General features: G+C 43.5%; 1 protein-coding gene across 2 annotated transcripts in view; it reads right to left on the reverse strand.

The window, feature by feature from the left end:
• The window catches only part of LRRK2 (leucine rich repeat kinase 2), a 117,602-nt gene that overhangs the window by 82,473 nt on the left and 12,627 nt on the right, over positions 1-22,502 (reverse strand). Inside the window, exons 5-19 of one of the 2 annotated variants that reach the window (XM_032221706.1) lie at positions 21,995-22,129; positions 18,333-18,467; positions 16,552-16,683; positions 15,280-15,399; positions 13,525-13,658; positions 13,232-13,311; positions 11,357-11,466; positions 9,978-10,107; positions 9,764-9,888; positions 7,231-7,355; positions 5,903-6,047; positions 5,279-5,418; positions 4,176-4,304; positions 1,915-2,085; positions 649-907 (exon numbers count right to left, since the gene is read on the reverse strand). In XM_032221706.1, coding sequence (XP_032077597.1) covers positions 649-907; positions 1,915-2,085; positions 4,176-4,304; positions 5,279-5,418; positions 5,903-6,047; positions 7,231-7,355; positions 9,764-9,888; positions 9,978-10,107; positions 11,357-11,466; positions 13,232-13,311; positions 13,525-13,658; positions 15,280-15,399; positions 16,552-16,683; positions 18,333-18,467; positions 21,995-22,129 — 2,070 coding nt within the window. The remainder of the gene's footprint in view (positions 1-648; positions 908-1,914; positions 2,086-4,175; positions 4,305-5,278; positions 5,419-5,902; positions 6,048-7,230; positions 7,356-9,763; positions 9,889-9,977; positions 10,108-11,356; positions 11,467-13,231; positions 13,312-13,524; positions 13,659-15,279; positions 15,400-16,551; positions 16,684-18,332; positions 18,468-21,994; positions 22,130-22,502) is intronic. The other variant, XM_032221705.1, reaches the window with a different exon arrangement.

Genomic DNA, 22,502 nt, shown 5'->3' on the forward strand with positions numbered 1-22,502 from the left:
TTCGGCTAGAGTCGGATCTCAGATTACCGTAGCAGGCTTGGGAGGGATGCACCTCATTGGGGAATGTGATTTATGACACAGACTGAGGGGAGGGAAGGAACAGGGGTAAAGGTCAGCTATAATTCAAATAAGTCTCAGATCAGACTGATAAAAAGATCTTGCCAAAATAAGTGCTCCTAATAAATGACTAGTTTTCTTTTGAAATTTGGCTCGAGACTCATGAATCAATGAGGGCATTTTTTGGAAACCTGACACGCTGCAGTTGTTAAATTAATAACATGGTTGTTAAGTGAATCTGGCTTTCCCCTTGATTTTGCTTGTCAGAAGGTCGCAAAAGGGGATCACATGACCCCCGGGACACTGCAACCGTCATAAATGTGAATCAGTTGTCAAGCTTCTGAACGTAAATCACACGACCCCGGGGAAGATGCAACAGTCGCAACGTACGAAAAAATGGTCATGTCACTTTTTTCCATGCCGCTGTAACTTTGAACAGTCCCTAAAGGAACTGTTGTAAGTCGAGGACTACCTGTATGATAGGCAGACCGCAACAAAGTACTAGTTTGAACTCCACACCGGTGAGTCTGATCATTTGCGCCTGACAACTGCACGTATCTTAAGATTAGCATCCCTTCTACAAACACATACTCGTTTGCTTCCGGGAGGATGTAAGTCCGCTCGGAAACAAGGGGATCAGCCAAGAAGGTTCCATTCGGCCGATACCGAACCCTCCCAGGCAAATGCTGCGGTTGGCCATGTCCAGGCAAAGTTTTTTCAGAAGCAGGCTGATGATCTCGCTGTCCCCTTTCTTGATGCTGACTGTTAAAGCGCTCCGGACGTCTTGTTCTCGGGCGCCACTGTTGAGCAGGAGTCCGACCACTTTTGGGCTGCTTCCTTTCTCGCATACCTAGGAGGAGGAGGACGGGAATGGGAAGGAGGAGGAGGGCGAGAAGGGGAAGGGGAAGAAGAAAGAGGAAGAGGAGGAGGGGAATGTGAAGGAGGAGGAAGAGGAGGGCGAGAAGGGGAAGGAGAAGAAGAAAGAGGAAGAGGGGAATGGAAAGGAGGAGGAAGAGGAGGGCAAGAAGGGGAAGAGGGAGAAGAAAGAGGAAGAAGAGGAGGAGGAGGATTTCACAAGTGCTGGGAAATCCTTTCAATAAACCATGGCCAGCTGGTTTTTGCGGGCACTGAAGCACCAGAAAATGGCCCAAAAAACAGTCAAAACTGGCCAAAAACAGGCTGTTTTTAGACCGTTTTTGGGGGCGTTTTCAGGGCTGTTTTGGAGCCATTTTCAGGCTACTTTTCAGACTGGTTTTGGTCCAAAAAACGGGCCAAAATAACCTGAAAATAGCCTGGAAAATGGCCCAGAAAACGCCCAGAAAACTGGCTAGAAAATGGCCTGAAAATGGCCCGAAAAACATCCAAAAAATGCCCAGAAAACAGGCATGCACACACTGGCCAGCTGGTCTTCAGGTTTCCTGCATTCCGGCTTGGGCATTCGGTGCAGAAAAAGCTCACCATCACTGGTCAATCCAGCTCACGGTTATCCCAAAGGTGCTTTTTTTATCTGTGACAAAACAGATAAAACCTCCAAGTGGCCTCAACGACCCTCTAAAAAAGGATGCAAATGACCAGCTGTCTGCAAGGAATATAAATCCTTCCATTCCTCCACCATTCAGTCAGAACTGAAGAAGCTTCTGAGATGAGAAGCGAAACGTCTTCAAATCAAAACCTGAAAGTCCACTTGCCTCTTGGGAGGGGAGGGGGGGGAAAGCACCTTTGGGGAGCCAGGCCACCTCACCAAATACATGGGATTAAAGTCGTTCTTGCCATTTTAAGGAGAGGAACAAAGGTTTCAAACCAATGTGTTACAAGCCAGGCAATTTTAGACTCTGCCCGCGGTTTTAACTTACGTACTTCGTAAATTAAGGACTTGTCCTTCGAGCTTGCATTCACGTCGGCGCCCAGGAGCAGCAAACACTCGGCCATAACACTGTTGCCTTCCTCGCAGGCCTTCTCCAGCATCAAGTTTTTCAAGTCGTTGTGTTCGGTTATTTTCGCAAAACATTTACAGCAAAGGCTTTGAAACTAGAACGGGAACGAGAGAGGATTGAAACTTGGGTGCGTATTAGCCACTTTGATGCAGAAATACTTTTGTTTCCACGTGGAAACCACTTCTGAACTTCATGCTTGATGTGGAGAAGAATGAAATGTTGACTTTGGGATTTACCGATTAGATTGATAGATCTTTATACGGAGCGGTGCGGTGGACTAGAGGGGGAGCTCTCGCCTCACAATCAGGAGGCTGCGAGTTAGGTAGAGGCAGATATTTCTCTCCCAGGGAGTAATGAGAATATATCTGCCGAACAAAACTCTGCATTGGCGACAGGAAGGGCATCGGGCCAGTAAACACTCTGCTAGCTCTATTCAGTTGCCCAGACTCCAGCCCGCAAGGGATTAATGGGGTCATTAAATGACGATGATGATGATGATTGATAGTGTCAACTCATAAGGTTGCCATGGTGAGGAAGGTGGGGAAGCGCATTCCACCCATACCTTCGGCTAGAGTCGGATCTCAGATTACTACAGCAGGCTTGTGAGGCGTGCACCTCGTTGGAGAATGTGATTTATGACACAGACTGAGGGAAGAAACAGGGGCAAAGTTCAGCCATAATTAAAATGAGGTCAGATCTGACTTCAGTGGGGTATTGCCGAAATGGGTGTTCCTAATAAATGACTGGATTTCTTTTGAAACTTGGCCCGAGGCTCATGAATTAATTAGGGCCTCTTTTGGAAACCTGACAGATAGATCTTTATATGGAGTGGTATGGTGGCCCTGAGACGGAGCTCTGTGAGTTCGATCCTAGGTAGAGGCAGATATTTCTCTCTCTGGGCACAATGAGAATATATCTGCCGAACAAAACTCCGCATTGGCGACAGGAAGAGCATCCAGCCAGTAAATACTCGGCTCCATTCAGTTGCCCAGACTCCACCCAACAAGGGATTATGGGGGTCATTAGAAGAAGATGGCGATGATTGATAGATCTTTACAGAAGTGGCTTGTTTATATTATTAGTAAAAAGTAAAAAGTAGTGATTTGGTGTTAATGCCTCTGCAACAGAGAATGTCGGAAAGCAACGCTTCTTTTTCTTTTTTCTTTCTTATCTTTCCTCACTTCTCCTTCCCCTTTCCTTCTTCACTCCTTTCCAGTGGTGGGATTCAAATAATTTAACAACCGGTTCTCTTAATGACTATCTGGGTAGGTGGGGCTCGGTGGTCAGGTGACTGGGCGGGCTTGGCCAACTCAAGGTCACTCAGGTTGATGGGCGCTTCGCCTAATGTAATAAGGGTTAACCGGAGAGGCAGTTTCTGTAAGCAGGTCAATAAAAATTAGGCTAGAAACAACACCAGAATGTTTCCTTCCTGCCTTCCTTACAGGATTAGCCCTGTAAAGTGGGGAAAAAGAAAAGGAGATTTCTTCCAACAAGCGGTTCTCTGAACTACTTAGAAAGTTACCAACCGGTTCTCCCGAATAAGTGCGAACCGGCTGAATCCCACCACTGCTCCTTTCCTATTAACTTTGTATTTTGTGCTTTATATTACTCTATATAACTCAATAAAAATGTGAACATAAAGAAACTTGGGTGCATGTTCATTTGAGGCTTAACTTACATCAACGTGAATGCATTTCATAAATTAAAGACGGTCCTCCCACTAGTGTTAAAATAAATGAGTTGAAGTCCAAAGAATCAAAGGAGAATACGTCTAGGCCTCGACTTACGACCGCAATTGAGCCCAATAGTCCCGCCACTAAGTGAGACGGTTGTTGAGTGCATTTTGTCCCATTATACAACCTTCCTTGCCATGGTTGTTAAGAGGATCACTGCAGTTCTTAAATTAGTAACGGGGCTGTTCAGTGAATCCGGCTTCCCCCATTGATTTTGCTCGTCAGAAGGTCGCAAAAAGGGAGCATGTGGCCCCATGGACATTGCAACCGTCATAAATATGAGTCGGGGGCTGAACGTCCGAATTTTGTTCACGTGAGCATGGAGGGAAAAGGCTGCAACAGTCGTAAGGGTGGAACAATATTCATGTCATTTTTTTTCAGTCATGTTGTAACTCTGAATGGTCACTAAATGAACCGCTGTAAGCTCTGTACCCCCGAAATTGTGAATTACCTGTTGGTCTCTTTGTTCGTTAAAACACACGGAGAGCTGGTGGAAGAGACAGGTCTCGAACGATTCCTGTATGAGCAGCTTTGCAAACCAAGGGGAGGAGTCGAGGATGGTTGCAATCATTTGGAATCCCTGCAATTCAATGGAAATAGATCCTCAGCTCAAATGTACCGTTAATAAACCCGGAATGGAGAGTTTGAGGCTAAAACTTGTTCCTTAGCTGGTTCCAATATGGGCAGATTCTATCAGGGACTTAATTATTACCTGTGCATTCAGTCGGACGGGGCAGGACTAGGAATAGGAATGGAATCAGGAATAGAATAGAAATAGAAACAGAAATAGAATGGAAAGGAAACAGGAATAGAATAGAGTAGGAATGGGAATGGGAATAGGAATAGGAATAGATAGGAATAGGAATAGGAATGGAATCAGGAATAGAATAATAGAAATAGAAACAGAAAGAGAATAGAATGGAATCAGGAATAGAACAGAGTAGGAATAGGAATAGGCATAGAATAGAATAGAAATAATATAAATAAAAATAGAAACCGAAATAGAATGGAAAGGAATCAGGAATATAATAGAAATAGAATAGAATGGAATCAGGAATAGAATAGAATAGGAATAGGCATAGGCATAGATGAGAGATAAAAAGAGACAACCACAACAGTAGAAAAGGAAAGGAAGAGAGGAGGAGAGAGGAAAGGGGAGAGAAGGAAGAGGGAAGGAGGGAAGGGATAGAAAGAGAAGGAGAGAGGATAGGAAGGGGAAGAGGAAGAGACGAGAAGGGGAGAGGCAAGGGAAGTAGGAAATGGAAAGGAGAGAAGGAAGGAAGGAAGAAGAGAGAGAGGGTGGAAAGAAAATTAGGATGATGACAATACAAAATAGGTTCATGGGATGGTAAGCAAAGCAACCCAGGATGTATATTTTATTCTAACCTTTTATATGGAAAAAACAAATATATAAAAGTGATAAGGATAAATAAGAATAATAATTATGTGAATGTATACTTGTAGCTATATATAGGAGAATTTTTTTAAAAAACTTTTTTAAAAAAAAAAGAATCTTCTTGCCCATTTGCAACCTTCTTGCATTTGTGTATATACCTGAGCTTGAATATCGACAACATCCTTAAAGCGCCGTAATGTTGAAACCAAAGGGGTTACCAAGGCATAGAAAGTAGTCGTACATAAGATCTTTTCTGATATCAAGGATCCCAGAAAGTTTAAACCTAAGCGTTGTATTTCTGGAAAGAAAAAAAGTAAGTTGGGGATATTACATTATATTCTATTCTCCTCGCATGCTCCCTGCCCCACGCATGCACACACACCCCCGGGCCACCTTTATTCATGCACATGCCCCTCCCCTCCAAACATGCGCACACGGGAGGCCCGTATGCCCCCTGGCCCCCCCAGCATGTGCGGCAGAGATGCGGAGACCAGCTGGCCGGTGGGAGGTGCGCACGCATGCGCAGCAGAGCTGAACTAGGGCTACGGCTCACAAGTCCCCAGAGGGGGCATTGCGTGCCGCCCCTGGCTTGCCATCATAGGTTTGCCATCACGATTCTAGATCAACCTTCTAAAACACAGCTATCCATCCTACATGTCTCAAAGCAAATTACAGAACATTTTAGGAATTCGTTCATAAGTCTGCACATTCTCCAGGTTGTTCAAACTTTTGATCTGATGACTGGACATTTTCAGATTCAAAATAAATGGTTTTCTGCTTGCCTTGATCATCTGGATACATCTGTAGTGTGTGGAGGAGAGTATCCGCCATGCCTAGGTTAGACAACATTTGTGATAAAATCGGACGTTCTCTTATGGTGGAAAGTATTTGAAGTCCACATCTCTGAATGCCTGGATTTCCAATAAACTAGAAGCAAAAAAAGAAAAAAAGAATCCCAGATGGTTATATGTGTTTAGATAAATCTTCAATTTATCAAGCCTTGATGCAAACGCAGACAATGCTTGACTTATAAAAGTTCATTTAGTGACCATTCAAAATTTCAATGGCACTGTGGAAAAAAAATGACCCATGACTATTTTTCAAACTTATAAGTAAATAAAACTCCGCACTGGCAAACACGAAAGGCATCCGGCCAGGAAACACTCAGCTCCATTCAGTTGCCCGGACTCCACCCCACAAGGAATTATGGGCAGAGGTGGGATTCAGCCGGTTCACACCAGTTCGGCAGCTGGAAGGACAGGCTTGTCCCTCCCACCCCACCCCTCCCCTCCCAGGAGTCTCCACGTGGCCTGTCCAAAATCCGGGAGAGTGCAGAGCCCATGCAGAACCTCTGGGAGGGTGAAAAATGGGCTTCCCAGAAGTTCCGGAAATGAGCCTTTTTCCGGCCTCCGGAGCCTGGGGGAGGTCGTTTTCACCCTCCCGGAGGCTCAAAAAAACCCTCTGAAACATTCCCACCTCCCACTGTGGTACAGGAGGCCGAGTAGGCCACGCCGACCCAGCAACTGGGCAGAGAACTGGTTGCTAAAATTTTTCAATCCCACCCCTGATTATGGGGTCATTAAAAGGAGATGATTTCATACGTGACCCGACAAAAGCGCACTGACAAAACCACGTCACTAAAACCGCAACATCATCAATGCGCCGACAACAGCGCGTTGACAACAGCGCGTCGACAACAGCGCATCAACAGAAGTGCGATTTACAACAGCGCGTCGGCAGAAGGGCAATTTAAGTTAAGGTAAGGGTTAGGTTTAGGTTTAGGTTTAGGTTTAGGGTTAGGTTTAGGGTTAGGGTTAGCGTTACGTTTAGGGTTAGGGTTAGGTTTACAGCGCCCTTCTGTCTGCGTGCTGTTGTCGGCGTGATTCAGGGCTCATTCGTCGGCGTGGTTCAGAACTCGCGGTTTTGTCACCGCGGTTTAGTCGGGCGCGCTTTTGTCGGTGAACCGATTTCATAGACTGATTACTTCAATGAAGACAAAGCAACTCGGATCTTATTTAGCTGTTATAACGAGCTTGTAGTATTGAAAAGCGTTAACCTATTAAATACATGCCGACTACGATAAAGCAGACATTAACAAAATTAACCGTACCGTGTTCAGAGCACCAATCACAAGTGAATGACCTCCTTCTAACAGAAACTCGCTTTTCAAAAGTGCTGACATGGTTTTCTGGTGAGTGTCTTCTGAACTAACATGGTTCTGATTTTTTATCACTCCTGCAACACATGGAAACAATGTGTAAAAGTGATTATTGTCACTAAAGTGCATCAAAGACACGTGCATACCCGCACCCACATTTATCGTTTCGTAGTTCAAAATCTTATGCAATATGAAGACAATAAACTCTTTGGAGCGAATTCTTATTTATTTAGTGCTATTGTGTTTCCCTGAAAATAAGGCAGGGTCTTAATTTTCTTTGGACCCTTTCTCAAACTGATCCATGGTCCTTGAGTATGTGAAGAGTCGGACACAATTTCGTGAGTGACCAACAACAAGAAGGAGCATTTTCCCCAAATTAATTAACATTTCTTCCATTGCGAAAAATGGATGAAAAATGGGCGGTTTCTTTTTTGCAAAAACAGAGGTGTTTTTGTCTTCCTTCAGCCCTCAGAAGCACTCTGCAGGCTTCAGCAGGGCTGGGGGAAGGCAAAAATGCCCTCATTTTTGCTGAAAACAGGCAAAAAAGGGGCCATATTTTGCAAAAAACGGAGGCGTTTTTGCCTTCCCTCAAGCCCCAGCATCTAATAGCCTTCTAATAGCATGGGAGAGAAACTTTGGCTATGAAATTGAAATGGGCAAATGGTGGGATCTATGGAGTAAGACCATTAAACTTACAATATCTACAGCATTCAAAGAAAACATATACAAGATGGTTTACAGGTGGCACTTCCCCCCAACGAGGTTAGCCAAGATGTTTCCTGGGTTATCTCCATTGTGTTGGAAATGTGGAAGAAAGGATGGCACATTCTACCATATTTGGTGGTCCTGTACTGAGGCCACGAAATATTGGAAAAGGATTAAAAAATGGCTAAAAGAGGTTACCGGGGCAAACATCGAATGGAGACCCGAGAACCTTCTACTAAGCATTAAACCAGAAAACATAAGCAGTTCAATATGGCATTTGAGCCTACATATAATTGTGGCCGCAAGAATAACTTATGCACAATTTTGGAAATCCACTACCATACCGTCGTAAGATGCTATAATTAAAAAGATCTATGAATGTGCAGAAATGGACAGAATGACGGGTTGGCTGAGGGACAAAGGAGAAACGGAACATTATCTTAGCTGGAACTTATGGTATATGTGGGCGACAAGGAGAACAGCAGGGACTTAAAATGGGGAAAGTTAAAAGTGAACATGGGTATTGTAATAGATCCCTGAACTTTGTAATGAGAAGATGTGGCTTAGAGACCTAACAATGAGGAAGGAAAGAAAAAAGTTGGGCTGTGAATGACTGTCACCGCGGGGGGGGGAGGGGAGGGGGGGTTGTATGTTTAAAATTGTATTTGTATCTGTATGTTTTACTCTTTAAAAAATGTATAACTAATGAATGCCGATACAAAAGGCTGTATATTTACTTTATATTGTTATGTATGTTTTGTCTTTTCTTATGTTGTTGTGTTTTTCTTTCTGTTTTTAAAGGTAATAATGTTTAATAAAAACTATTAAAAAAAACAAAAAAACCCAGCATCACTCTGCAGGCTTCAGCAGGGCTGGGGGGAGGCAAAAACGCCTCCGTTTTTGCAAAAAAAAACACCACCCCATTTTCTGTCCGTTTTCCCCAAAAATGGAGGCATTTTTTTCCTTCCCCAGCCCTGCTGAAGCCTGCAGAGTGCTCCTGGGGGCTGGGGAAGACAAAAACTTTTTTTCTTACGTAACACTTCGAAATCCTGGTGCATCTTATACACTGGTGCGTCTTATAGTCCACAAAATACGGTAATTAGGGGACAAAGGAATGAGGACATAAACAACACTCTTTATTCGTGGTAACTAGTTTGGATTAGTTTATGTTACTATCTTAATACAATACAATACAATACAATACAATACAACACAACACAACACAATAGCAGAGTTGGAAAGGACCTTGGAGGTCTTCTAGTCCAACCCCCTGCCTAGGCAGGAAACCCCATACCGTTTCAGACAAATGGCTATCCAACATCTTCTTAAAGACTTCCAGTGTTGGAGCATTCACAACTTCTGGAGGCAACCTCTGTTCCACTAATTAATTGTTCTAACTGTTAGGAAATTTCTCCTCAGTTCTAAGTTACTTCTCTCCTTGGTTAGTTTCCACCCATTGCTTCTTGTCCTGCCTTCAGGGGCTTTGGAGAATAGCTTGACTCCCTCTTCTTTGTGGAAACCCCTGAGACATTGGAAGACTGCTATCATGTCTCCCCCTGGTCCTTCTTTCTATTAAACTAGACATACCCAATTCCTGCAACCGTTCTTCGTACGTTTTAGCCTCCAGTCCCCTAATCCTCTTTGTTGCTCTTCTCTGCACTCTTTCCAGAGTCTCAACATCTTTTCTACATCGTGGCGACCAAAACTGGATGCAGGATTCCAAGTGTGGCCTTACCAAGGCTTTGTAAAGTGGTATTAACACTTCTGTAAGGCGTCTTACCTGGTGCCATGCAATGTAAAATTACTTTAAGAGCTTCCAACTGTACTGATGGCAAGTTTTTATGCTTCTTCATTGTCCTTATACATCCCGAGGCAGCCGCAATCAAGATATCCAACTGTAGGGAACTGGAATACAAATCATGGCAAGGCTAAAATACCCACTACTTGGTAGAGTTGATGTGGGATCGTGTTGTTCGGAGTTTAACTTTGGTTACCTTCCTTCGAAAGCGTGGTTCAGCAACCGGCAAGCACTTTCTGCAATTTCGGGAGAATCTGACCGTTTCCGCATGATCTCCATCACATTCATATGTATGCCTTTCGCCAAGAGAATTTCTCTGGCATTCGCTGTAGTCAGAAAAATCAAATCAAATAAAGAAATTATACAGGCTAAATAAATGCAGGCAGCTAAGTTTTAGAATGTCCCAAAGGTGCTTTTTTTCCCCCAAGAGGACTTTCTGGGGTTTTTTCTTTTCTTTTGAAGACATCTCGCTTCTCATCCAAGAAGCTTCTTCAGCTCTGACTGGATGGTGGGGAAGGGAAGGATTTAGAGTCCTTGCAGACAGCTGGTCTTTTGCATCCTTTTAGAGGGTCGTTGAGGCCACTTGGAGGTTTGTCTGTGTCCTCAGGGTCACCTGAGTGGTGCAAATGGTTCCTTGTTCTGACCCCCTCCTCCGTCCAGTAACTAATGCCGAGACAAGCTTAACTGGAACGTCACAGCACTTTATTAGTAAGAAACCAAAATCTCGGTGGCTGAAAGCCAAGCACAACAAACAGATAAGAACCTTGGCAGCAACTCAGACTTCGACAGATAACAGCTTCTCCAGCGTTAGGAATGACGTTGACGCCTGCAAAAGAGGCGTGTGCACAAGCATTCCTTTTATAGTCTTGGGAGGAGCCTAATTACCACCAGCTGAGTGCAATTACCTCCTGTAACTGCGTAATTGTTCTTTACGCCTATTAGCTCTCCGGTGCCGGGCATCCAGGAACAACTCCCTTGGCTCCTCCCCACTGCTGACGTCCGGATCACACTCCCTTGTCTCCTCCCCACTAGTCTAAGGCTCAGGCGCCTCCTGGTGGCCAACCAGCCTTTCCGCACCCTGCTCGGAGTCGGAACCCTGTCCAGGGTCCTCCACATACTCCAAAGCCGACTCATAGGGCCCCTCGCTGTCAGGAGTCTGGTGGCAGCTCCAACGGCTCCTGCTGGGCCACAACAGTTCCTGTAGTCTGCAATTTTTCCCTCTGGATTCTACTCCAATGTCCTATACCATTCCAAGGGTCTTCATCCCAAATTGCATAGCTAAAAGTCTCAATCTTCCAAAGCTGCTTTTTCAGGAGGCAACTGGACTTTCTTGATTTTTTTTTCTTTTGAGGACATCTCGCTTCTCATCCAAGAAGTTTCTTCAGTTCTGACTGGATGGTGGGGAATGGAAGGATTTATATTCCTTGCAGACAGCTGGTCATTTGCATCCTTTTTAGAGGGTCGTTGAGGCGACCCTGAGGACGCAGACACAACTCCAAGTGGCCTCAACGGAATAAAGACTGGTTTTGCAACGCCATCCCTTCCCCACTTAGGCATTATTCAATTGATATTTACCATTTTGCTTCACGAGAGTAGCTAAGGCAGTGGCAGCAGCCTGGAACACTTCTTTGGAAGTAGAATAATACATCAACATAGCTAGCATCATCTCTCTGTGCGCTGGGTACCTAAGGCGAAGAGAACAATCGAGTTATTTCCCCGGAAACTCCCTATGATTCTATTATTTGAGCAGGAATGAAAATGAATATAAAAATATTTTTTTATTAAAAAAATTTTTTATTAAAGTTTTTTTTTTTAACTATTTATTTATTTTTTACAATTTTCTTCTGGAACAACTTTTCCACCTCGGTATACATCCTTTGTAAATGTACTTGTCCCCCCCTTTATTTCAGTTTCTCTATGTCTACACATACGATGCTATTATATACATTTCTTAATTTACAATCCTTCATTCCATTTATACATGTTGGTTCATCTCTATCTGTTCTGACCCCCTCGTCCGTCCAGTAACGAAAGCCAAGACAAGCTTAATTAGAATGTCCTTTAATAACAAGACCAGAATCTCGGTGGCTGAAAGCCAAGCAAACAAACAGATAGCAATAGCAATAGCAGTTAGACTTATATACCACTTCATAGGGCTTTCAGCCCTCACTAAGCGGTTTACAGAGTCAGCATATTGCCCCCACAGTCTGGGTCCTCATTTTACCCACCTTGGAAGGATGGAAGGCTGAGTCAGCCTTGAGCCGGTGAGATTTGAACCGCCGAACTGCAGATAGCAGTCAACTGAAGTGGTTGCAGTACTGCACTCTAACTACTGCGCCACCTCGGCTCTAGATAAGGACCTTGGCAGCAAGTCCGACAAACCTTGGCAGCAATTCAGACAAACCTTGGCAGCAATCCAGCCTGCCAAGTTAATTACGTTCTCTTTAGTCAATGCGTTGACTTCTGCAAGAAGGGCGTGTCACAAGCAGTCTTTTTTATAGTCTGGAGAGGAGCCTAATGACCATCAGCTGAGCGCAATTACCTCCTGTAATTGCGCAATTGTTCCTGATGCCGAGTAGCTCTTCGATGGCGTGCATCCAAGAACAACTCACTGCTGGCTTCTGGATCACTCTCCCTTGTCTCCTCCCCACTGGTCCACGGCTCAGGCGCCACCTGGTGGCCAACCAGTCTCTCTGCGCCCTGCTCGGAGTTGGAACCCTGTCCAGGGTTCTCCACATCCTCCAGAGCCGACTCATAGGGCCCCTCGCTGTCGGAGTCTGGTGGCAGCTCCAACGGCTCCTGCTGGGCCACAACATCTACCTATTCATTGTTAATTTCTAATTCCTGTGTATTCTTCATTAAGACTTTCTTTAAGCCTTACACCTGTCCTCTAGTTGTTTGTACCACTCGTTCCATACCATATAATATTCTGTTTCCTCCTTTTCTTTTATTTCTTTGGTAACTTTGTCCAACTCTGCACACTCTCACACTTTCATTATAACATTCCCCTCTGTTGGTATATTATTATTCTTCCAATTTTGTGCATATGTTATTCTCACCGCCGTTATGCTATGTATAATTAAATATTGTGGTTTTTTTTGTCATATTTCCTTCCAGGTATTCCCTTCGCCTGGCAGTTCTGTGCATGCGCACACTGGGAACAGGCTCCAGCTGTTTGTCTGTCTCACTAATGTCTGACTCTGAGGGCAGCTGATAACTATCAGACGGCTCTGGCCCCCTCTCTGCCTCCGACACAGAGCCCTCGTCAGAGCCTTCCCCAGACTCCAGGACTGGCCCAGGTTCCTCCCCAACCTCCTCACTGTCCGAATCTGCTGCCAGCTCCACTGGCCGCTGGTGGGCCCCAACAAAATGTGAATGTCTCTACTACATGGGAAAGGGAAACAAAAACGATTTACAGCTGACAAAGATATTGCAAAAGATTACACTAACTTTTTTTCTTCGTCCCCAATCTTCTCATTAAGAGTAGGCTGATACATAAGCAAGTTGTTCAAAGCCCAGCAAGCCGCTTCCTAAATGGACAGAATAAAAAAGTAATTATTTGGCCAGCGCTTCTACTTTCCAAATACACTAATCACAAGCACCAGTGTGACTCGTGGGTATTTGGGAGGAAGTTTGTATTTTAAGAATGACGTCAAATAAAATTAGCAATAACAGCTTTTTCCCCAGGCAAAACTGAAGTCATATTTAATGCCCCAGTCCCAGGCTTTTAGCGTTCAGAGTACCTGTGCATCTCTATTTCTTCTGTGATATTTTAACGCTTTATAGCAGGCTTCCAGCCAATATAATTTATCTTCTTCTTCCTCCTCCTCTTCTTCCTTTTTATCTTCCAAATCTTGGTTTAAAAAGATGGTTTCCGCTTGGGAGAAAAATGATCCTTTATTGACCTTCGAAAACACAACCGTCTCGTTTACCGTATTTTTTTTGGATATAAGACGCACCAAGATTTTGAAGAGGCAAATTTTTTAAAAAAAAGTTTTGCACTCTGCAGACCTGCCAAAAACGGCCTGTTTTTCACAAAAACGGGCCTGTTTTTCTTCAAAAAAAAGGGCATGGATAGCCTTTAGGAGTCTTGCTGAGTGCTTCTGCGAGCTGGGGAGGCAAAAATCGGTCTGTTTTTCGCTCATTTCTGCCCTCCTCAACCCCCAGGAGTACTCTGAAAGCCTCCTAAAGGCTCTGCATGGGCATTTTGGTGAAGGGGTGGGTGGGTGGGAGGCAAAAAATGCTGTATTCAGTGAATAAGATGCACCCAGATTTTCAGCCTCTTTTTTGCGGGGGGGGGAGGTGCGTCTTATACTCTGAAAAATACAGTAATTTTCCCAGCACAAGACAAGCAAAGACTCAACCAAATGATTCACAAATGACTCAATTTATTTTTGAACCAAGTTCGTTGCCAGCAAAAACAAAAGCAAAACAAAAAGACTAAAAAAAAAAAAAAAACCCAAACCCAAAAAAGCATTTTAACACTTTGACTGGTTACTTTTAAAATTCTAAATTGATTTTTTCTGAAAGTAAAAATTCCCTTAGGGTAAAAAAAAATAAAAAAATGACGTTGTATAATTAAACTGCAGCACTAAGTTACACTGGATGCCTTGGTTACAACGCTATTAATTTTAGCTCTGGCAATCCAGCCTGTCAACTTTGCTTTACTTTCAATCAGAATGAAAAACAAACTCGGGAGCATCCAGGCTATCTACTAAGAGAGGTTCCAGTTCAATAGGAGGATTGTTATCACGATTTTAAACAAATACAGGTAGTCCTTAACTTAAGGTAAAGGTAAAGGTTCCCCTTGCACATATGTGCTATTCATTCCCGACTCTAGGGGGCGGTGCTCATCTCCGTTTCGAAGCCGAAGAGCCAGCGCTGTCCGAAGACGTCTCCGTGGTCATGTGGCCGGCATGACTCAGTGCCGAAGGCGCACGGAACGCTGTTCCCTTCCAACCAAAGGTGGTTCCTATTTTTCTACTTGCATTTTTTACCTGCTTTCGAACCGCTAGGTTGGCAGAAGCTGGGACGAGTAACGGGAGCTCACTCCGTTATGCGGCGCTAGGGATTCGAACTGCCAAACTGTTGACCTTTCTGATCGACAAGCTCAGTGTCTTAGCCACTGAGCCACTTACAACAATTTATTTAATGACCATTCGACTTACAACAGTATTGAAAAAAGTGATTTTTCACACTTAAGACTGTTGCAGCATCTCCGCCAAAATTCAGACACTTGGCAACTGATTCACAGTTATGACCGTTGCAGTGTACCAAGGTGTGTATGTGTCACGTGATCCCTTCTCGCGACTTTCTGACAAGGAAAATCAACGGGGAAGCATGATTCGCTGAACGACCGTGCTCCCAACTTATCAACTGCAGGAATTCGCTTAACAATGGTGGCAAGGAAGATCGTACAAAGGGGCAAAATTCACTTAACAAAAGTTCTCCCTCGGCCGCAGAAATGTTGGCCTCAACTGTGGTCAGTTGTTACTTACTGAGGAGAGCCAAGGAGCTGAGGCCTGCTGCTTGTAGCTTCTCGTTTTTAGGGTACGTTTCTACCGCCTTCACGACCACTTCGTGCACAGAATTCAACACGAGGATATTGAAAAAGTTTTCTGTGGGAGATTTTAAAAAAAAGTAACTGGAGCCTACGTGAAAACCAGAAAATTATCTGACATAGAGTTGGCATGGATGGATGGATGGATGGATAGATGAATGATGTGTGGGTTGGATGGATGGATGGATGGATGGATAGATGAATGATGTGTGGGTTGGATGGATGGATGGATGGATGGATGGATGGGTGGGTGGGTGGGTGGGTGGGTGGGTGGGTGGGTGGGTGGGTGGGTGGATAGATAGATGACAGGTGGGTAGGATGGATGGATGGATGGATGGATGGATGGATGGATGGATAGATAGATGGGTGGGTAGGATGAATGGATGGATGGATAGGTAGATGATGGATGGGTAGGATGGATGGATGGATGGATGGATGGGTGGGTGGGTGGGTGGGTGGATAGATAGATGACGGGTGGGTAGGATGGATGGATGGATGGATGGATGGATGGATGGATGGATGGATGGATGGATGGATGGATGGGTGGGTGGGTGGGTGGGTGGGTGGGTGGATAGATAGATGACGGGTGGGTAGGATGGATGGATGGATGGATGGATAGATAGATGGGTGGGTAGGATGAATGGATGGATGGATAGGTAGATGATGGATGGGTAGGATGAATGGAGAGATGGATGATGGGTGGGTGAGTGGGTAGGTAGGATGGGTGGATGGATGGATGATGGGTGGGTAGGTAGGATGGGTGGATAGATGGGTGGATGGATAGATAATTGGTGGGTAGGATGGATGGATAGAAGGATGGATGGATGGATGGATGGATGATGGGTGGGTAGGTAGGTAGATAGGATGGATGGATAGATAGATTATGGGTGGGTAGGATGGAGAGATGGATGATGGGTGGGTGGGTGGGTAGGATGGATGGATGGATGGATGTACATGGGTTGGGGTAGGTAGGATGGATGCATGGGGATAGATAGATAGATGATAGATAGATAGATAGATAGATAGATAGATAGATAGATAGATAGATAGATAGATAGATAGATAGATGTTTAGAAAGAAGCTTTATTAAGTGTATAGCGTGTATAAGAGTTTATTAAGTGTATAGAGTTCTCCTTTTGAATTCTTCTTTTGTCTCCTATAACGATGTTCCTATCAAACCAAAGGCAGGATAATTTCACTTAGGACTCACCCAACGTAAGTTTGTGCAGCAGGCAGCAGCTGACTTCCTGAATTGGCTCACACGCAGGGAACGCTTTCATAATCTCCACTATGATATTGTAACACCGCACATTTCCAGACATGAGAACTTCCGCATTGCTAACTAAAAACAGCATAAAAAGGATCTTGAGTAAGAAAAAAACATTTATCCCATGTGTGCATGCCCATGTTTTAAAAATTATCATTAATAATTCTTGAAATATTTGCAAATGAGGCGGCCTTTCAAAGCAGACTAATAAAACGAGACAAGGTGCATTAATTAAATTAAATAAACTATTAGAAATTGTTAACGGAATGGTACATTGGCTAATAGATAATCACTTAAATGTGAGCCAGCCGTGTGCGGCAGCTGCCAAAAAACGTGACCCGTCAAAACCGCGCTTGATTAAACCGCGCCCGACTAAACCGCATCGCTGACGTCATCAACAGGGCGACAACAGCGAGCGCGGAGAAAGAAGGGCGCTTTAAATAGCGCTTTGAAAGCAAGCCGATTCAACTTAAGGTAAGGGTTAGGTTTAGGATTAGCTTTAGGTTTAGGTTTAGGGTTAGGTTAAGGGTTAGTGTTAGTGTTAGGGTTAGGGTTAGGGTTAGGTTAAGGGTTAGGATTAGGTTTAGGGTTAGGTTTAGGGTTAAGTTAAGGAGTTAGGTTTAGGGTTAGGTTTAGGGTTAGGTTTAGGATTAGGTTTAGGGGGATTAGGTTTAGGTTTATTGGTTAATTTTAGGTTTAGGGTTTATAGAGTGCTTCTGTCTTCGCGCTGTTGTCGCCCTGTTGATGATGTCAGCGACGCGGTTTAGTCGGGCGCGGTTTAGTCGAGCGTGGTTTTGTCGGTGAACTGCCAAAAAAACCAATGCAATCCCAGGCTGCATTAACAGAGAATCAAAATCATGTGAAGTGTTAATACTACTTCATAATGCCTTGATAAGACCACATTTGGAATATTCCACGCAGCTTTGACCACCACAATATAAAAAAAAATGTGGAGACTCTAGAAAGAGTGCAGAGAAGAGCAAGAAAGAGGATTAGGGGACTGGAGGCTAAAACATATGAAGAACGGTTGCAGGAACTGGGTATGTCTAGTTTAATGAAAAGAAGGACTAGGGGAGACATAATAGTAGTCTTCCAATATCTCAGGGGTTGCCACAAAGAAGAGGGAGTCAAACTATTCTCCAAGGCACCTGAAGGCAGGACAAGAAGCAATGGGTGGAAACTAATCAAGGAGAGAAGCAACCTAGAACCAAGAAGAATTTTCCTGACAGTGAGAACAATTAACCAGTGGAACTCCTTGCCTCCAGATGTTGTGAATGCTCCAACACTGGAGGTTTTAAAGAAGAGACTGGACAGCCATTTGTCTGAAATGGAAGGAAGGAAGGGAGGAAGGAAGGAGAGACAAGAGAGAGAGAAGAGAGTGAGAAAGAAGAGAGAGAGAGAGAGGAGAAAGGAGAGAGGAGAGAAGAAAGAGAAAGAGAGAGAGAGACATAGAGAGAAGAGGGAGAACAGAAAGGAGAGAGAGAGAGAAAGAAGAGAAGAGAGAGAAGACGGAGGAGAGAGATGGGGGAGAGGGAGGTTTGGGTTAGTGACACTCTTGCAAATCATTTTGGAATTGAAAACACATATCATAGTTTGTGGTACATTAAAGACACCTCTTTCATAAATTCATCGGTGGCCAATTTATAATGCCAGCACAAGGATGATTACTGACCAATGTATTGGTTCACCCAGCAGTATCTTTCTCTTAAGATAACCGGACTTACGTGGTCCAGCCAACACATATAACGATCGGAGGGCCGAACAAAGGACTTTTTCCTTCTCGGGGAATTGTTTAAACACTTTCAGTATGATCAAGTGGTCGTTCTCTTCGACAAATTCGATCAGCTGCTCCTCGGGAACTGCAGGACAAGACAAAGGCACCGAAGGAAGTCAAGACCTGGCTTTGATGAGGGGATTAACACATTCAAGACTCAGAAGGTAAAACAAGTGTAGCTCAAAGACTCTATGTTCTCTTTCGAACAATGATAGATGAGGATTCGCCTGTATTTTTTTTAAAAAATGATTAAAGACTATATGATAAAATGGGCACAAATTTTTTGAAGAACCAATAATGATGGAAACATGGGAAAAGATATGGGTAAGAAATGTAAAATTTACGCAAGCCCAAAACTTGAGAGAGAATTTTTTTTAAAAAAATTATTTTATCAATTTCATATATACATTCACAATTATATGATCTCATAACTGTTATTAATAATATGTATTTGTAACAATTTTTTCCCTACAGTTGACAATATACTTGAAGATTGCTTTCTTACCATCCCATAGATCCATCTTATCTTACAACGGTCCTACTTCTTCTTCCCTCCCTCTTTCCTTCCCTCGTTTCTTCTCTCCTACTCTCCTTCCTTCCCTCCCTCCTTCCCCCTTCCCTCCTTCTCTCCTTCCTTCCTTCCCTCCTTCCTTCCTTCCTTCCCTCCTTTCTTCTCTCCTTCTCTCCTTCCTTTCCCCCTTCCTTTCCTCCTTCCTTCCCCCCTTCCTTCTCTCCTACATTCCCTCCTTCCTTCCCTTTCTTCTCTCCTTCTCCTTCCTTCCCTCCTTCCTTCCCTCCTTTCTTCTCTCCTTCTCTCCTTCCTTCCCTCCTTCCTTCCCTCCTTGCTTCCCTCCCTCCTTCCCTCCCTCCTTCCTACCCCCCTTTCTTCTCTTTCTTCTCTTTCTTCTCTCCTTCCTTCCTTCCTCCTCTCCTTTCCCTTCGAGAGAGAATTTTTATAAGATGTTTTATAGATAGCATTTAGATCCTAAAAAATTAGTTTGTATTTATCCGAACTTACAACCTAAATGCTGGAGATGTGATTGTGCTGATGCTACGTATTATCATATATGGTGGACTTGTAAAAAAGTCAAAGCATTTTGGATAAAAATATGGTGGATTACTCGAAATATTCTCAAAAAGAGGATAAAGTTTACTCCTCAGTTATTCTTGTTAGGTATAATTACAGATTTATAGAGACTAATTTGATTCTGAATTTAACAACGGCGGCAAGATTGTTGGTGGCACAGTACTAGAAGAAGGAAGAATTGCCTACTATTCAAGAATGGACGTTAAAAGTAACAAACTTAACAGAGATGGCTAAAATATCAGCATACCTCAAGGACCATTCAGATAAGAAATACAAGTTGGAATGGAGAAGATGGATTGATTATATTCAAAATAAATATGGGACTAGGAAATTTCAATTAGCTTATGAATGAATGAACAAGGAATGTTACAATTCATCTAAAGTTAGCTTTTCAAAAGGGGAGTTAAAGTACAAGCAACGATATGATGCTAAAGTTAGTTAGTTTATTTTAGTGTATGATTGTTATGTTTATACCCTGTATTTAGCAATAGCAATAGCAGTTAGACTTATATACCGCTTCATAGGGCTTTCAGCCCCCTCTAAGCGGTTTACAGAGTCAGCATATCGCCCCCCCCCCCCTCAGTCTGGGTCCTCATTTCACCCACCTCGGAAGGATGGAAGGCTGAGTCAACCTTGAGCCGCTGAGATTAGAACCGCTGAACTGCAGATAACAGTCAGCTGAAGTGGCCTGCACTAATGCACCCTAACCACTGCGCCACCTCTGGGAAGTTGGGGGGGGGGTAGGGTAGGGGGGGATGTGGGATTGGATCCTTTGTCTTTGCACCTCTGCACCTGACCAGAACTGGATGGGTGGAACTGCCAGCATGGCGGTGGAAGATTGGACCATGTGATGGACTTGTGGGTATGGGGAGGGCATGATCTTGAACTTTCAACTGGGTGAGGAAAACTGAGAAGCTTTCAAATTCGGGTTTTCCCAGATGTGCCAACGTGGCTCTCGTAATAAATTGGAACTTGGAGCAATACTTTTTTCTTGGACTCTGATTTACTTTCGGATGCTATTTGGAACCCTGACAAATATTGTCAACCGTTGTCCAAAAGTGATTTTTATCCCCTTTCCACAAGGCCTAACTCAATACTGGTTGACAAGTTTACATTTTCTTTAAAACTATGAGATTGGATTAAAAAAAAAAAAATCTCTCCACTCTGCTGTTTCTCAGCCAGTGTTAAGTGTTCCCTTCCCCTCCATTCTCTCCTCTCCTCTTTTATTCCATTCCATTCCTTTCTATTTATTCCATTCCATTCCCACCTGTATTCTATTTTATTTTATTCTATTCTATTCTACTCTATTCTACTCTATTTCCATTCCATTCCATTCCCTCCTGTATTCTATTCTATTCTATTCTACTCTACTCTATTCTATTTCCATTCCATTCCATTCCCTCCTGTAGTCTATTCTATTCTATTCTATTCTATTCTACTCTATTCTACTCTCTTTCCATTCCATTCCATTCTCTTCTCCTCTCTTCTCTTCCCTTCCATTCTCTCCTCTCCTCTTTTATTCCATTCCATTCCATTCCCTCCTCTATTCTATTCTATTCTATTCTATTCTACTCTACTCTACTCTATTCTACTCTCTTTCCATTCCATTCCATTCTCTTCTCCTCTCTTCCCTTCCCTTCCATTCTCTCCTCTCCTCTTTTATTCCATTCCATTCCATTCCCTCCTCTATTCTATTCTATTCTATTCTACTCTACTTCATTCCATTCCATTCCATTCCATTCCATAGTTTCTGTTTCTATTCTATTCTACTCAACTCTACTCTTTCCTTTCCATTCCCTTCTCCTCTCTTCCCTTCCCTTCCATTCTCTCCTCTCCTCTTTTATTCCATTCCATTCCTTTCTATTTATTCCATTCCATTCCATTCCATTCCCTCCTCTATTCTATTCTATTCTATTTCCATTCCATTCTCTTCTCCTCTCTTCCCTTCCCTTCCATTCTCTCCTCTCCTCTTTTATTCCATTCCATTCCATTCCTTTCTATTTATTCCATTCCATTCCATTCCCTCCTGTATTCTATTCTATTCTACTCTACTCTACTCTAGAGTAGAGCTGGACAAACGCAGGGGTTCAAGTAACACCCCCCAACGAAAGAAGACTCAGAGCCTTAAAGTTCCTCAAAACTCCATTTTATTAGAGAGGTCATATTGGCACATCATCGCCCCAACCGCCCACCCGCACACCTTGTTTTCAGCCTGGACATCCTCCTGCAGAATACTGCCAGCCCAAATGGCTCCCCCACACCCCCTTTTGGTTGGCAGGGTGCTGCAGAAGGCATCCGTCCCATTCCCGCCCCCCCCCTCCCCAGCCGGCCCACGGAAGAGAGAACTACAATGCTCCCTTGGTTAGACAAAACAGTACATGGAAAATTAGAGGCTGAAAGGATCCCATTGATAATTTATTTATAGTATTTTCTTTTCTCCTCGACCCTGGGCCCTCGTGAATTTCTTACTAAGGCTTTACTAAGCAATGGCAAAACTGTGAAAATGTGCACACCTATAAGCTTACCTTTTTCTAAAAGCATGTGCAAAGCTTTGCATCCGTATCTCTGGATCTTTTCGTTATCCGGGAAGGAATCCATGGCATCAAATAACAATAAAAATATATCGGTCCCTTCTTCTAAGAGAAGGAGTGTGATTTCATCTGAATGGATACAAGAAAAACTCTGCAAGTGATTCCCTTACAGGTATTCTGTTCCTTTTGCTTTGGTCAGTACAAATCTATACACTCTGACTCAGAAATCAGCCTCTGGGCAGGAAGAAATATTATTCCCAGAGAAGAACAGGTAGCCCTTCGCTTATGACCACAGTGGAGCCCAAAACTTTCATTGTTAAGTGAGATAGTCGTTAAGTGAGGTTTGCACTGTAGTCTATTGTAGTCTATTGTATTGTATTGTATTGCATTGTATTGTACTCTACTCTATTTCATTCCATTCCATTCCATTCCATAGTTTCTGTTTCTATTCTATTCTATTCTATTCCAATTTCTACTCTACTCTATTCTACTCTATTTCCAT

The sequence above is a fragment of the Thamnophis elegans genome, chromosome 7, assembly GCF_009769535.1.
Source record: "Thamnophis elegans isolate rThaEle1 chromosome 7, rThaEle1.pri, whole genome shotgun sequence".
Classification (NCBI taxonomy): domain Eukaryota; kingdom Metazoa; phylum Chordata; class Lepidosauria; order Squamata; family Colubridae; genus Thamnophis; species Thamnophis elegans.